Source organism: Mastigoproctus giganteus, chromosome 9 (assembly GCF_048544385.1).
Source record: "Mastigoproctus giganteus isolate SK-2022 chromosome 9, ASM4854438v1, whole genome shotgun sequence".
NCBI lineage: Eukaryota > Metazoa > Arthropoda > Arachnida > Uropygi > Thelyphonidae > Mastigoproctus > Mastigoproctus giganteus.
Genome location: NC_143583.1, coordinates 40,545,704 through 40,562,759, shown reverse-complemented (window position 1 = coordinate 40,562,759; position 17,056 = coordinate 40,545,704). Strand labels below are relative to the sequence as shown.

The window sequence follows — 17,056 nt, the reverse complement described above, 5'->3', positions numbered from 1 at the left end:
TGATGCTGAAAAAAGATATGTAGCGATAAAAGTTTAGGGTTATAATTTTGTTCTGAAATTGAAATTTTATTGAAATTAAATCGAAATCATGACTCAGACAGAGCAGCAAAGCAAAAGGCTCAAGCTAATGGGAGTGCTGTGGCTTAGGGGAGAACTAAGGGGGGGCAGTTGCCCTTTGAATCACAGCCTTTTAAAATTCACTGCTTGCTTGATGTTAGTGGAGCAATCAGGTACGGGACATGATATTGCCATAGGGGATGCCTTTGTGTGAGTGCGATGCAAGGAGTGTAATGAAATCAGGCGACAACTCAGTGTTGTTATGGGCCTATATGAGAGCTTGAAGGACAGGGTGTATGCCCTCGAAGGATCTAAATTGAGGGGCCCATCAAGCTCTCAGCTGCCCACATCAACACCAGAGCTTGCACTTGGTCATCACCCAACACAGTGGCAACCCCCAAGGCAGAATGCGCTGGTCTCACAGGAACTACTAGTAGTTGTTGGTGACTCTTGTCAGGGAAACGGGGAACATGCTTTGTAAAAAGGATAGGTGGAACAGGACCAGGGTATGTCTGCCAGGGGCAAAGGTTGATGACGTTGTAGAGCGGATATCATCTTTTAAGGGCACAAAAGGTGATATAGTTCTACACGTTGGCACTAATGATATTAAGAGTATGAGACCGGCAGAATTACTTAACAAGTACAGGTCACTGTTGAAAACAGCCATGAATTAGGGTTGAATTTGAAAGTGTCTGCAATTCTGCCCACACACGATAGGAGGGAGTATATGGTGAGAGCCTTGTCGGTCAACTCGGCCCTGGAAAGATTGTGCAAGGCTCAAGGGGTAGAATATTTTTCAGCCTGGTCTGTACTTGTTAACAGGAGAGACTGCTTCTACAGAGATGGGATACACTTAAATAGTAAGTGTATATACACTTAAATAGAAAGGGTGCAAGAATATTTGCTGATGCTATCGAAGCAGTGTTAAGTGGGTCGGAAAACTGCTAGCTTTGGGGGAATACAAGTACTAATAGATTAACAGTAGCCACTGGCAGAGGTGAAAGTGATTCTTGCACTGCTATTGGAATGAGCAGAAGCCTGGAAAACAATATGCAGGATATTTCAGAGACTGCTGGTAGTCATTGCGGTACAAGTAAACACATGGGTTGCATTAGGGTAGCTAAGAATAGGAACAGGTGCATGTATACTTGTGTGTACACCAATGCTAGGAGTTTTGTAAATAAATTTGATGAATTTGAGGTATTGCTCAAAGCATCAAAGGTGGATATTGTTGAGATATCAGAGACGTGGTGTCACACAGATATAAAGAATGCAGAACTGGAATTTGGGGAGTACAATGTGTACAGAAAGGATAGATAGGATAGGATAGGAAGGGAGGAGGGTTATGCTATTAGTTAAGAAACACATAAAATCCAAGGAAGTGAAGCAAGTTGACATCGCAGGACAGTGCCGTGTCGAGTCAGGTTGGTGTGACATAAGCATTGGGAGATAAAAATTGAGAGTAGGAGTGTGCTATAGGCGTAATGACTCTGATGAGTATAATAAGAAACTGTACAGGGAAATAGAATGGGCCAGTAAATCAGAGAGTCTTATAATGAGGGATTTTAATTTCCCAGATATTGACTGGAATTTGTGGATTGGTCACTCACACGCTAGCAAGGCTTTTGTGGATTTATTGAATGATTGTTTTCTACATCAGCATGTTTGGGAAGCGACTAGAGGGAGTAACATACTTGAATTGATTATCCAGTAGTGATTCATGCATTAAGAATCTGCAGATAAAGGAACCGCTAGGTGGTAGTGATCACAGTGTGCTAAAGTGAGATTTACACAAAGAGGTAGCTACCATCAGAGGTAAAGGGAAGGGTTATTGCTTTCGTAGAGGCGACTATGATGGATTTGAGACAGTATTTAAATTCTATACAGTGGGACCAACTGATGATGTTACCAACCCCAGAGAACGTATCAACTCTGTGGTACTACACTGACAGTGGTAGAGAATGAAAAGGACCTGGTGGTAATTGTGCAGGCAGATATGAAGTTCTCTGAGCAGTGCAGACGGGCTGCAAGAGTAGCTCATGGTGTCTTGTCAATGATATACAGGAATATGACAATTTAAACTTTATTAGTTTAAATTGTCATATTAACTTATTTTCTAGAGTAGCTTTATATTCCTAGTTACGATACTTTGTTTAAAGTTTAACTTAGACAGAGATTTTGTAGATATTACTTAGTATCGGTAACGGTATCAAATACACGTGTCACAAATTGAACGAGAGGTCTTTTTTTTTTTAACCAAATTTAGTCGATTTATTAACCAATTGTTATATCAAATTATCTTCTATAAGTAGATTATAGACCTAGTCAGGATCCTTAGTTTATTCTAAATTGAGATAGCGAGATTTGAAAGCTAATCAATACTTACGAGTCCGTAGAAATACCATTCGTGAATTCCCGCCTTTTTTACACGATAGCATAAGCTTAGTGTAGTATAGTGCATAATATAATATTGTCAATTAATCAGTAAATCTATTAATCTTGATAAACTTTATTGTCAATTAAATTGTACTTTTAACTCTATATATATATAAATAGCAACTTAATCGTAACAAATAATTAATACATAACTATAGTGGTACACGTGATACGGAAGTTGTATAAAGGGAACTCGTAGAAAACACTAGATACCGAAAAAAATATATATATAACATAACTGTTTTGGGATATAACTTAAGGATTTAATTTTTGTTTTGAATTTTACAGAATTAAATCGGAATCATGACTCTGACCAGAGCAGCAAAGCAAAAGGCTCAAGCTAATGGGAGTGCTGTAGTTCAGGGGAGAACTGAGGGGGGGCAGTTGCCCTCTGAATCACAGTCTTTTAAAATGCACTGTTTGCTTGATGTTTGCGGAGCAGTCGGGTACGGGACATGATACTGCCAAGGGGGATGTCTTTGTGTGTGCACGATGTAAGGAGTGCAAGGAAATCAGGCGACAACTCAGCGTTGTTATGGGCCTTTATGAGAGCTTGAAGGACAGGGTGGATGCCCTCGAAGGAAATAAATTGAGGGGCCCATCAAGCTCTCAGCTGCCCACATCAACGCCAGAGCTTGCACTTGGTCATCAGGCAACACAGAGGCAGCCCCCTAGGCAGAATGCACTGGTCCCACAGGAACTAGTAGTTGTTGGTGACTCTATTGTCAGGGAAACGGGGAACATGCTTTGTAAAAAGGATAGGTGGAATAGGACCAGGGTATGTCTGCCAGGGGCAAAGATTGATGACGTTGTAGAGCGGATATCATCTTTTAAGGGCACAAAAGGTGATATAGTTGTACACGTTGGCACTAATGATATTAAGAGTAGGAGACCGGCGGAACTACTTAGCAAGTACAGGTCACTGTTGAAAAAAAAGCCGTGAATTAGGGTTGAACTTGAGAGTGTCTGCAATTCTGCCCAGACATGATAGGAGGGAGTATATGATGAGAGCCTTGTCGATCAATTCGGCCCTGGAGGGATTGTGCAAGGCTCAAGGGGTAAAATTTTTTTCAGCCTGGACTGTACTTGTTAACAGGAGAGATTGCTTCTACAGGGATGGGATACACTTAAATAGAAAGGGTGCAAGAATTTTTGCTGATGCTGTCGAGGCAGTGTTAGGTGGGTCGGAAAACTGCTAGTTGGGGGGGATACAAGGATTAATAGATTAACAGTAGCCACTGGCAGAGGTGGAAGTGATTCTTGCACTGCTTCTATTGAAATGAGCAGAAGCCTGAAAAACAAGATGCAGGATATTTCAGAGACTGCTGGTAGTCATTGCGGTACAAGTAAACACATGGGTTGTGTTAGGGTAGCTAAGAATAGAAACAGGTGCATGTATACCTGCGTGTACACCAATGCTAGGAGTTTGGTAAATAAATTTGATGAATTTGAGGTATTGCTCAAAACATCAAAGGCAGATATTGTTGGGATATCAGAGACGTGGTGTCACACAGATATAAGTAATGCGGAACTGGAATTTGGGGAATACAATGTGTATAGAAAAGATAGACAGGACAGGAGGGGAGGAGGGGTTATGCTATTAATTAAGAAACACATAAAGTCCAAGGAAGTGAAGCCAGTCGACATCGATGGACAGGGCAGTGTCGAGTCAGTTTTGTGTGACATAAGCATAGGGAAATCAAAATTGAGAGTAGGAGTGTGCTATAGGCCTAATGACTCTGATGAGTATAATAAGATATTGTACAGGGAAATAGAGTGGGCCAGTAAATCAGAGAGTCTTATAATGGGGGATTTTAATTTCCCAGATATTGACTGGAATTTGTGGGTTGGTCACTCGCACACTAGCAAGGCTTTTGTGGATTTATTGGATGATTGTTTTCTACATCAGCATGTTCGTGAGGCAACAAGAGGGAGCAATACTCTTGATCTGATTATCAGTAGTGATTCTTCATGCATTAAGAATCTGCAGATAAATGAACCACTAGGTGGCAGTAATCACAGTGTGTTGAAGTGGGATTTACTCAAGGAGGTAACTACCATCAGAGGTAAAGGGAAGGGTTTTTGTTTTCGTAAAGGCGACTATGATGGTCTGAGACAGTATTTAAATTCTATACAGTGGGACCAACTGATGATGTTACCAACAGCAAACTCAAAATGGGAAGCATTCAAGGAACTAATCTTGGAGGCTACCAGGCTTTACATACCAACTAAGAAATATTGTTCAAGGTTTAGGCCTAAATGGTTGTCAGATGAACTAATGAGACATGTGGCAGAGAAGAAAAATGCATGGGATACATACAAATTAATGGGGGACATGGAAGCCTATGATAGATATAAGTTGGTCTGTAACCAAGTCACAAAGGAGATTAGGCAGGCAAAGGCAGACTACGAAAAATCCTTGGCAAAGGATGCAAAGAAAAACAGAAAAGAGTTCTTTACATATTTGAACTCGAGAAGGAAAGGAATGAATCAGATTGGTCCACTGGATATTGATGGTTCAACAGTTGAGGATCCTGCTCAGGTGGCTAACAATCTAAACAAGTATTTTGCATCTACATTCATGCATGAGGAGTTATTCAGGAAGGAGAATGATGTAGGTAAAGTAAACATTGGCAGTGAGCTGGATGATTTTGTAATAACTGAGAGGAAAGTGGAGGAGAGATTGTTGAGGATAAACATAAAAAAGGCACCTGGGGTGGATGGGATCTATCCAGTTATATTAAAGGATGCAGCAAAGGAAGTATGCAAACTCCTAGCCATAATTATGAGAGCTTCTTTGGACTCAGAGGAGGTACCCATAGACTGGAGATGTGCAAATGTAACCCCAATTCACAAAGGAGGATCAAAGGCTGACACAAGTAATTATAGACCTGTTAGTTTAACTTCTGTTCCAGGTAAATTAATGGAGGCACTGGTTAAAGAAGCACTGCAGGATCATCTAGACAAGAATTCAGTTATAGCTCAGACGCAGCATGGTTTTGTTAAGGGCAGGTCTTGCCTGACCAATTTGATTGGATACTATGATGTAGTCACAAAAGAACTGGATGCAAGAAATAACTTTGATATTATATATTTGGATCTTAGAAAGGCTTTTGATACTGTTGCACATGGAAGACTGCTGCACAAATTGGAGCAGTGTGGTATTGGAGGCAAATTGCTGCTATGGATAAGGGGATGGTTGAGTGGCAGAAGACAGAGAGTGGTAATCAATGGACACTGCTCAACGTGGACTAATGTTATTAGTGGAGTTCCTCAAGGTTCAGTGTTGGGTCCGTTGTTGTTTTCGGTGTTTATGAATGATATTGATGATGGTATATCAAATTTAATGTCCAAGTTTGCAGATGATACAAAGGTTGGCAGGGTCGTTAAGGACACTACTGATGCTATGCTGCTGCAACAGGATCTGGATAGGTTGAACAGATGGGCTGAGAGGTGGCAAATGAAGTTTAACATTGACAAATGTAAAGTACTACATATGGGAAACAGTAACCCCAGAGCAACGTATCAACTCTGCGGTACTACACTGACAGTGGTGGAGAATGAAAAGGACCTGGGGGTAATTGTGCAGGCAGATATGAAGTTCTCTGAGCAGTGCAGACGAGCTGCAAGAGTAGCTCATGGTGTCTTGTCAATGATATACAGGAATTTTTCTAGCAGGGATAAGGAGGTGATTATTCCCTTGTATAAGGCAATGGTTAGGCCACATCTTGAGTACTGTATACAGGTCTGGAGGCCTCATTTCAAGAAGGATGTAGAGCTGCTGGAACGGGTGCAGAGAAGGGCAACAAGATTAGTGAATGGAACAAAGGGTTGCTCTTACGAAGAAAGGCTTAAGTTTTGCAAATTACAGAGTCTGGAGACTAGGCACCGGCGAGGTGATCTGATAGAGGTGTATAAGGCTTTGAATGGTTTGAGCATGCTCAATGCCAATGGGATTCTTCATCTTGCTCAGAATAATCACCTCAGAGGGCATAAATTCAAATTGAGGAAGGACGGATGTCGGATAGATGTGCGGAAATTTGCCTTTGGCCAGCGGGTAGTTGGTTGGTGGAACAGACTTCCATCCCTTGTTGTGGAATTGGATAGCCTGAATAAATTTAAGGCTCAGCTGGACAGGTATTTCGAACAAATGGAGGGGTGAATGGAAATTTTTTTTTTTTTTTCTTGGTTTTTTTTTTGGCTGATGCTGCATAAGCTTGCTTTCTTGCATCATATGCAAGAAAGCTAATGTTAATGTTCTCAGCATTACTTTTCTTTCAAACAGCTGTTCACTCTGTACAAATCGCAAATCTGCCCACCATGGAATGGAATATTCTCATAACTGGGGTTGTGCCCTCCCAGATCACTCTGAAGCTTCTAGATTTCATTCAAAATAGGGGCAGTTAGGTTAATTAATGACTCATCTCTGACAGAGTCTCTCCACTCACTATCTCATAGACGTACTGTTTCTGCTGAATGCCTTTTCTACAGATAATTCCATGGGCACTGTTCTTCTGAATTGGCTTCTATAATTCCCACTCTCTCTTTCAAAACAGTCCGAACATTTGCTGCCAATGTCCATTTGCTGTTCAACTTCAAACTCCTAGAACCAAAATTTCATCTTCCTCGTTTATTCATTCATATGCTGTTTTCTGGAACAACTTTCTTTCTACACTATTTCCTGAAAATTACAGTCTACAGAAGTTCAAGTCAAATGTCAACAAATATCTTCTTTCGTCTTCTCAACCTACCGTGCTTCTCAAGCACGGTACTAAGTACTATAGGTTCTAATACCTGTCGTGTTTGAGGTTTTCATAAAAAAACAAAAGAAATATTAAAATTATTGTATAAGTTTAGAGATGATTAGATTTAGCAAGACGATTAATGATAGGAATCAGGGTATGCTTCTGCAACAAGACCTAGAAAAGTTAGGCAGCTTGGCTGAGAAATAACAGTCGAGGCTTAATATTGATATATGCAAAGTACTGCATATGAGCACAGTAATCCTACAAAAAATACCGGTTTCATTCTCGACCACACTTGGTATGGTGGAGAACAAGAGGCCTAGGAATTGTACATTCCAACATGAAGTTCTCTAAGCAGTGCACACTGACTGCTTGGCAGTTCATGGAGGTCATTCAGTGATATTCAAGAATTTGTCCAGCAGGGACAAGGTGGTGAATATTCCATTTGTATAAAGCAGTGATTATGTTATGCTGCATATTTAATCTTGCATACAGATTTGAAAAGTGCATTTTCGAAAGGTTGCAAATCTTTTGGAATGGGCCCAGAGAAAAGCAACATGATTAGTGAAATACATAAAAGGGTATCCTTATTATGAATGATTTCAGTTCTGAAAATTGCAACACTTTTTAACTAAGGACGTAAAAGGAAATCTGATTGACATGTTTGAGGTTTTGAATAGATTGAGTAAACCAAATGTGGATGACATCCCTTACTATTTCTTGGACAATACACACATAAGGGGGCATAAACTTAAATTTAAAAAGAATTGCAGGATAAATATCCAAAAATTTACTTTCAGCCAGAGAGTAATTGATTTTTGTGGAATTGGGTAGTTTGAAGCTTTGACAAATTGTTACGGGGGGCGGAATGTTCAGACTTTTTTTTTTGACTGATGTTGTATAAGCTTGCTTCCTTGCATAATTTTCCACTACTAATACTAATGTGCTGTAACAGTATCACATTGCAGCAGTGTCATATGATAGAATATAATCAATTGCTTGTGTTGCCAAATACATTATTGCATGTACCATAGCTATAAATGTTTAATAGGAATCACAGTATTGAGGAAGAGATAAAAAGCATTTGATAAAACTACTTTTATTTAGTTTATATTTAATATCTCATTAATTCAAAGCAGATCTGAGGTTCAGTTCTCATTACAGACTGAAAAAATTCTTTGTAATTTTTTTTTTTTTTTTCCCCAATTTGAGGACTGCTGTTAGCTAGTCTCAGGGAAGTGTAGGATTCTTCCTATAATCTAATAAGAGTAAATGCAATTTATATATGATATGATGCTTCATTGGCTTTATTATTGTCTTAGTGCCTACTTTGCTCGATGATATCTATGTAACTTAATTTTTCCTAGAGATATTATTAAAGGATTTTCTTATCAGTGAGATTAGAGACATTATGAATGCATTACCTGACCACCAAGACAAATTCTTTTAAGAGGTTTATATTTTTTGCAGCCTGTAATTCTTAACTCTTTTTGTTCTTTTGAAGTGATGCCCAATTACATTGACATAGGTAGTTGTCAGGAAATTGGAAATCTACAAATCATATATTCAACATTATGCGTAAAGTAAAATTTATGGAATAGTTTTTAAATTCATTAAGTATAGCTAGGATTTGAAAAGTAAGATACTTTGTGTGAAGATTCAGTTTATTGAATGGTGACTGCTGTTGTTTCTGTTAGGTTACAAAGTAGCTGCTGATATATAAAACAGCAAAAAATACTTAAATGAAAATATTTTATTTATCACAAGAAGTAAATACAAATATATTTAGTTTTGTATTATAGATTTTTTATTACAAAACAAGTGGTACAAAATATGGTATACTTACTCTGTAACCTGCCAGGAATGGCAACAACTGCAAATAAACATCTTTACACATATTGATATTCTATTTTTCATATTCAATAAAAATGGAGTTGCAGGTCCACGTATTGCTCTTCAACTCCTTCATTTAGTATAATTTATTCAAACTTGCCACTAAATGCTGATATGTTACTTAAATTATTATTTTTATATATATTATTGTAATTTGTAATTTTAATGAAAATAGTTTATTTTTACAGAAAAATAAAATGATTTTATAGGTATCAGAAGATCAAAGTTCAGAACCAGGTTGGCTTGGCGGAGAACTGCACGGGAAAAAAGGATGGTTTCCCGAAGCTTATGCAGAACGTATTCAGAGCCCTTCTGAAGCAGAATCTCCATTTATATGTAATGGAACACCAGCTAGTAATCAGACTGAAACAGTACACATTGTTGGTACAGAAATAAAGCGGACTTTAGAGTAAGTATGTAGTCTTATTTACTCAGAGACAGTAGTAATAATAGATTATTAACAAGAGTTAAAGTTAATAAAAAAGAACTTTTTAATTAAAAACTGGGAAACATGATTTTCAGTAATAATAAAACAAGAATAAACTAAAATTAAGTGAAGTAAATATAAATTTACAGGTCTTGGAAATACAAAGTAAAAATCAGCCTTAGAATTGTAAAAAAATATAAGTACCACTTGATTTAGCATTAGCATTAGTTGAGGCTACGATGCAAGAAAGAAAGCTTATGCAGCAACAGCAAAAAAAAAAAAACAAAAAAACTCCCATTTCACCCATCTGTTCACTCCAAATGCTTCTCCAGCTCAGCCTTAGATTTATCTAAGCTGTCAACTTCCGTAACAAGAGGTGGAAGTCTGTTCCAGCAATCAATTATCCACTGGCTAAAGGCAAATTTCTGCATATCTATTCTACATAGGTATCAGAAGATCCTCAATTTTCTTTCCTCAATTTTAATCTATGCCCCCTCAGGTTCTTAATCTGACAAGAGAAAGAATTCCATCTGCATTGAGTTTGTTCAACCTGTTCAAGGCCTTGACCACCTCACATGTGACTACTCTCTGGGTGCTGCAATTTGCAGAACTTATGCCTGTCTTGGTAAGAGCAACCCTTTGTTTCCCTTACCAATCTTGTTGGCCTTTGTGCTCGTTATAGCAACTCTACATCCTTCCTAAAATGAAGCCTCCAGAATTGAATACTGTGTACCTGTACACGGTATTCAAGGTATGGCCTCACCATTGCCTTGTACAACAGGATAATCACCTCTATGTCCTGCTCTGACAGCCCATCTGCACTGCCCAGCAAACTTCATACCTGACTGCACAATTACCCCAGATTTTTTTCACTCTCCGCTTCCCTGAGTATATTTCCACACATTTGATACGTTTCTCTTGTGCTACTACTACCCGTATGCAGTACTTTGCATTTGTCAATGTTAAAACTTCAACATTGACAAATGCAATGACAAATGACAAACTAACAACCCTTCCAACCTTCATATCATCTGCAAAAAACTTGGACATTAAGCCTGATATACCTTCATCAATATCATTGATGAATACACAAAACAACAATGGGCCCAACACCAAACCCTGGCGCACTCAATACTAATAACATTAGTCCGTGAAGAGCAGTGTCCATTGATTACCACTTTTTGTTGTCTCTCTCCCACTTACCCATCCCTTTATCCATTGTAGCAACTTGCCCTTAATGCCATCCCACTCCTTTTACAGCAGTCTTCCAGTATCAAAAGCTTTCATGAAATCCAATTATATGATATCAAAATTATTTTTTGCATCCAGCTCCTTTGTGACCACATCATAGTATCCAATCAAATTGGTCAGACAAGACTTCCCTTTAACAAACCCATGCTGTGTCTTAATTATTACTGCAGTCATGTCTAGATGATCCTGCAATCCTTCTTTAACCAATGACTCCATTATTTTCCCTGCAACAGAAGTTAAACTAACAGGTCTATAGTTACTTGTATCACCTTTTGAATCCCTTTTGTGAATTGGGGATACATTTGGACACCTCCAGTCCATGGGGACCTTCCCTGAGTCCAAGGAAGCTCTCATAATTATGTCTAAGGGTTTGCTTACTTCCTTTGCTGCCTCCTTTAATATAACTGCATAGATTCCATCCACCGTAGGTGGCTTCCTTATGCTTAACTTCAACAATTTCTCCTCCACTTTGCTCTCAGTTATTACAAAATCATATAGCTCCCTATTAGAGTTTAATAAGCTTCGGTTCTCACTCCCCTACAGAAGTCCTCATATGTGAATGTAGCTGCAAAATAATCATTCAGCATCATCTACAGTCAAACCATCAATATCAAGTGGACAAATCTGATTCATACACTTCCTTTTAGAGTTTATATTATTAAGTCTTTGCTGTTTTTCTTTCCATCCTTTGCCAAAGATTTCTCGTAATCTGCCTTTGCCTGCCTAACCTCCTTTGTTACTTGATTACAGACTAGCTTATATCTACCATAGGCTTCTGTGTTGCCTGATAATTTTTATGCATCCGTGCATTTTTATTTTCTGCCACGAGCCTCATTAATTCATCTAACATCCATTTAGGCCTAAATCTTGAACAGTACACTGGTGTTCAAAGAAAGTGCATCACCCCTTAAAATTGTAATTGTCATTCGAATAACATAAGTATATGGCAATATTTCTTACAGATTGCATCAGATAAGATTGACACACGTAGGTGATGACACAGCATCAGCTGTTACTATCAGCTATACTTTCAGCACGCTCTGCAATAGTTGCAGTTATTCCTTGCTTGTGTCAGGATGGTGAGTTACGTGCAGTTGACACCACAAAGAAAGAGTGCTATTGCTTTACGAGAAGGAAGGATATCCTTCTCGTCATATTGCTTATAGTGTCTTGTAATCAGTCGACAGTGAATAGGTTTCTTTCCAAACTCAAGAATACTGGTTCTGCTCATAGGAAAAAAGGAACCGGATGTAAACAAGTCTCTATGCCAAAACAGGACCGCATTTTGAAGCACTTATGCATTAAAAACCGTAAAGCTTCTTCGTCTGAGCTGAATAGAGAATGGAAAAAACACAGGAGTGGTAGCAAGTGCAGCATGTGAGAAGACATCTCTTCAAAAATGGACTTGTAGCCCGTCATCCTAAGAAGAAGATGCCCCTCCTCACAAAAAATATGAAAAAAGCCCAGATTAATTTGGTGTAAGGAGCATGTCAAATGAATCCCCGAGCAGTGGAAGTCCAGTTATTTTCTCGGATGAGAAGAAATTCAACCTGCATGCCTCTGATGGGAGACATACAATTCACCGTAGACGTGGCGAAGAATACCATCCAGAATGTATGGTGTCTACAGTGAAATTCCCTACTAGGCAAATGATATGGGGGTGCATTTTGTATCACTGAGTAGGTCACCGCAGTTTATAAAAGGTTCTGTAAATGCCAGTGGATGCCTGGCTGTATTGGAAGGCAAATTGCTGCCAACCATTAGAGACCATTTCAACCTGCCAAGTAACTGCATCTTTCAGGATGACTCTGCTCCTTGTCATCGGGCGAAAAGTGTAAGTAGGCACTTCTGTAGTTTAGCTTCATTTCTGCATTACAGATTTGACAGTAATATGTTTACATTTGTTACAGTGAAAAATGTTGGAAGAACGGTCCATTACATCTCTTAGCTGGCCAGGAAATGGGTTTCTCTGGACCTGAATCCTATAGAGAACTGTTGGCATTGTGTGGAATCTGCAGTTGCCAGAAAGAAACCAAAGACCCTTCGTGAACTGCAGGATGCCATAATTCGTATTTGGAACCACGAACTATCAGTTGATTATCTTCAGAAATTGGTCATGTCAATGCCTGGACTGTGTGTTGCTGTCATTAGGGCCGGAGGTGGTTCAATTAAATATTAGTTTGCACCTGGTTAAATTTTTGATTTTGTTTTCCATTTAAAATGATAAACTGAAGCAAATTGAGCACTTCTGAAAATCCCTTAGTATGAGACATTCTGATTTGCTGGCCCACTCTGTTTCCCTGTATAGATGTTTGTTATACTCATCACAGTCATTTTGCTTATAACTATTCTCAATTTTGTTTTCTCAGTGCTTATATCACACCAACTGGCTCTGATGGGAGACATATAGATATTATTATTTAAATTCACAAAGGGGATCGAAGGGTGACACGAGTAATTACAGACCAGTTAGTTTAACTTCTGTTCCTGGTAAAATAATGGAGTCACTGGTTAAAGATGCATTGCAGGATCATCTAGACAAGACTGCAGCAATAATTCAGACACAGCATGGGTTTGTTAAGGGAAAGTCTTGTCTGACAAATTTGATAGGATATTATGATGTGGTTACAAAGGAACTGGATGCAAAAAATAATTTTGATATCATATATTTGGATTTCAGGAAAGCTTTTGACACTCTTGCACATGGAAGACTATTGTACAAATTGGAGCAGAATGGTATTAAGGGTAAGTTGCTACAATGGATAAAATGATGGTTAAGTGGGAGAAGACAGAGAGTGGTAATCAATGGGTGCTGCTCTTCGTGGACTAATGTTATTATTGGAGTCCCACAGGGTTTGGTGTTGGGTCCACTGTTGTTTTGTATATTTATCAATGATATTGATGAAGGTATATCAGGCTTAATGTCTAAGTTTGCAGTGATACAAAGGTTGGCAGGGTTGTTAATGACAATAATGGCAGTGTGCTACTGCAACAGGATCTAGATAATTTGGGCAGATGGGCTAAGAAGTGGCAACTGAAGTTTAACCTTGACAAATGCAAAGTACTGCATATGGGTAGAAGTAACCCCAGAGAAACGTACCAACTGTGTGGTTACTACACTTAAGGTGGTAGAAAATGAAAAAGACCTGGGGGTAATTGTGCAGTCCGATATGAAGTTTTCTGAGCAATGCAGACAGTCTGCCAGGGCAGGTCATGGGGTTTTGTCAATGATATATAGGAATTTTGCTAGCAGGGAACATGAGGTGATTGTCCCTCTGTATAAGGCAATGGTTAGGCCACACCTTGAGTACTGCGTACAGGTCTGGAGGCCTCATTTTAGAAAGGATGTAGATTTGCTTGAGCGTGTGCATAGAAGGGCAACAAGATTGGTGAAGGGAATGAAGGGATCTTCTTACCAAGAGAGGCTTAAGTTCTGCAAATTGCAGTGGCTGAAGACTAGGCACAGGCGTGGTGATCTGATTGAAGTGTATAAGGCCTTGAATGGGTTGAGCACGCTGAATCCTTCCACTTGTTCAGATTACGAACCTAAGGGGACATAAATTCAAATTAAGAAAGGACAGATGTAGAAGAGATGTGTGGAAATTTGCCTTTAGCCAGTGGGTGGTTAATTGCTGGAACAAACTTCCATCTGTCGTTGTGGAAGTTGATAGGTTGAATAAATTTAAGGAGGAACTGGACAGGCATTTGGAGAGAATGGTGTGATTTTTTTTTTTTTTTTTTTTTTTGTTGATGCTGCATAAACTCATATCTTGCTTTCTGGCATCACATGCCACTACTACTATTACTGTATTATTCTTTTGAAAGAAAAGCTTATTGGAACTCAATATCTTTGTACTCTTTCCTGTTTATTTCAAAAATAGTTAAATTTATCAAAAAAATAATAATAATAAAATAAAGATAGTGATATATTTTAATCACCTATAAGGTGGTAACTATACTGAGTTTGCCACACATATGGATCCTTTTCCTGGAATCATTGAATTTTTTTATCATTTTAGACAGCACCTCAGTACATTACAGGTAGTTATGTTTAATAATTGTTAAATTTAAAAAATTTATTTTTATACCGATTCTTCAGGTATAATATAATTATACCTAACCATTTAAGAAGATGCTTTTAGATGAACTAGTTAGTGCAGAGTGTTTTAGTTTGCAGCAAATCACTGAAGTTGGTAAAATGTCATAATTTTTGTTACTTCTCATATTGTGAATGCTTTCACTGTGAGTTGCTGTGATATTGCACTACCTGAAATAAGCACCACTTTGCTAGTAGAGAAGACTAATATAACTTATTATTTTATTAATTATATGCTTTTATTCTTTTAGTATATGTACTTAAATGTGTTTCTGCATTTCTAACTCATTAACCCTGGTCTGTGATCATAACACACTGTCGCACTGCCCCAAATATTCTTTTTTATTTCTGGGAAAAAATTTTACCATTTACTAATGGATTGCACTTCTTAATAAATCTACTTTTAAATAAAAATTTAGAGAATTTAATAATGTTGTTTTTCCCACTTATTTTCAATGGAGAAAAAACATTATAAACATAAATATAAAGCAGTCTCTTCCATTTACAAGTTTATTAAAAGTTCTATGTGCATAAAAAATCATTATTTGTACATGTATGTGCATGTTTCTGCTTTTAAATAACATACATGCTTACTCATGTGCACACGTATATAAATGGAAAGTAAAAAGTTCTTGAAACGATACTGAAGAATAAGAAAGGAATAAAATTTGAAAATAAAGAAAGACAAGCATTGGTTGCTGGAAAGCATGATATAACCAACATTATGTTGCTTAAACATAATGTAAGTTAAATTACCAATGCTAATTAAATTAAATCAGCAGAGTGGGTAAGCCCAGTCTGCTGACTTAATTTAAGTCCAGCAAGATGTGAAGCTGCCAATAACCAGTATAGATATATAGGAAACATTGGAAATTGTGGGGGGGGGTTGGAAAGCCACAAGACGGTGATGGTCATGGACTCTGCATTTCAAACATTAAATAAGTCAACACATCAGAATTGCAACTGACAGTTATGAGCATGCTGATGTAATAGATTTGCAAATGATGGCCCTTATGCAGTGCAAAATTAATCCATAGCAGTTTAGAGCCTTCACAGCACAAAACCAAACTACTAATGAGTGAAAAATTGAGAATATAAAATAAAATAGACTAGGTGGTGGGACTCTGATTAGCATCTCAGCTCATAAATTGAATTAAAAGCAATTAAAAAGATACTGAAGAATAAAAAAGCATAAATAAATTTAAAAGTGTAAAAAAAAAAGTGTGTTGAGCATATCGGGCAAGTTATGGTTGGTTTTCAGTATCAGTATAGTAATTCAGGGGGCCCTTGTTATCTGAGAATAGTTGGTTCCAGAAAACTGCACTTAAAACGGGGGACACATTTTTGTGGAATGTGTATTATGTACTTGTACGTAGTAAAAAAAAAAAAAAAAAAAGAAATGGATTGAAGGAATTGAAAATTATTTTATTAGACATTTTTTATTATAATATGTTGAACAATGTAAGGTTAACTAAAGTTTATTGAAGTTACACTATTTTTCGGTTTTATGAATAAAGAATGAATCCAGAGTTTTTTTTTTTTTTTCTGCTAATTTTTTTCAGATAAAGTTGTGACATAGAATTTAGTTATGTTTTTAACTTTTGCTGCTCAATCATGAAGAGGGTCGTTCGCACAAAATATTCAAGTGCTTGGTCAGTTTTCTCAAGGGCTTTCTTTAATTTAATTTATTCATAATTGGCTTATAAATTAGCCATTTTTGGTCTTTTATTTAATATTATTCTAAATTATTAGGTATGTAATCTAATCTTTCTGCAACATGCTTATTCTTAATTTTGTCCCTTCTCCATTCATGATTTTTTATATATTTATACTGTTGTTCATTGGATTCTTATCTTCCCCACTCTGCTGCCTTGTTATTTAACTTACAAAATATATAAGATATATTTTGTTATATATTCTATTGTTTTATGTAATGATTCAAACATTAACAGTACCAGACTTACTGCAGCAGCCACAGTAATAATCCTGCATTATTTCTTGGTGCCTCCATAGCTAGGTGGGCAGTACGTAGCACACGCTTCTTGATTAGACTGGGGTTCAAGCTCATGATCACCAAATACAGAGGATGCGGAAAGGTCAGGGAATGACCACCGCATATCACTGGAGCAATATGGCCTTAGTTGCTAATGC

General features: G+C 37.7%; 1 protein-coding gene across 1 annotated transcript in view; it reads left to right on the top strand.

Annotated features, from left to right (window-relative positions):
- Dap160 (dynamin associated protein 160) overlaps positions 1 to 17,056 on the top strand; it is a 531,520-nt gene that overhangs the window by 333,179 nt on the left and 181,285 nt on the right. The window contains exon 18 of the mRNA XM_090381606.1: positions 9,341 to 9,540. Coding sequence (XP_090237732.1) covers positions 9,341 to 9,540 — 200 coding nt within the window. The remainder of the gene's footprint in view (positions 1 to 9,340; positions 9,541 to 17,056) is intronic.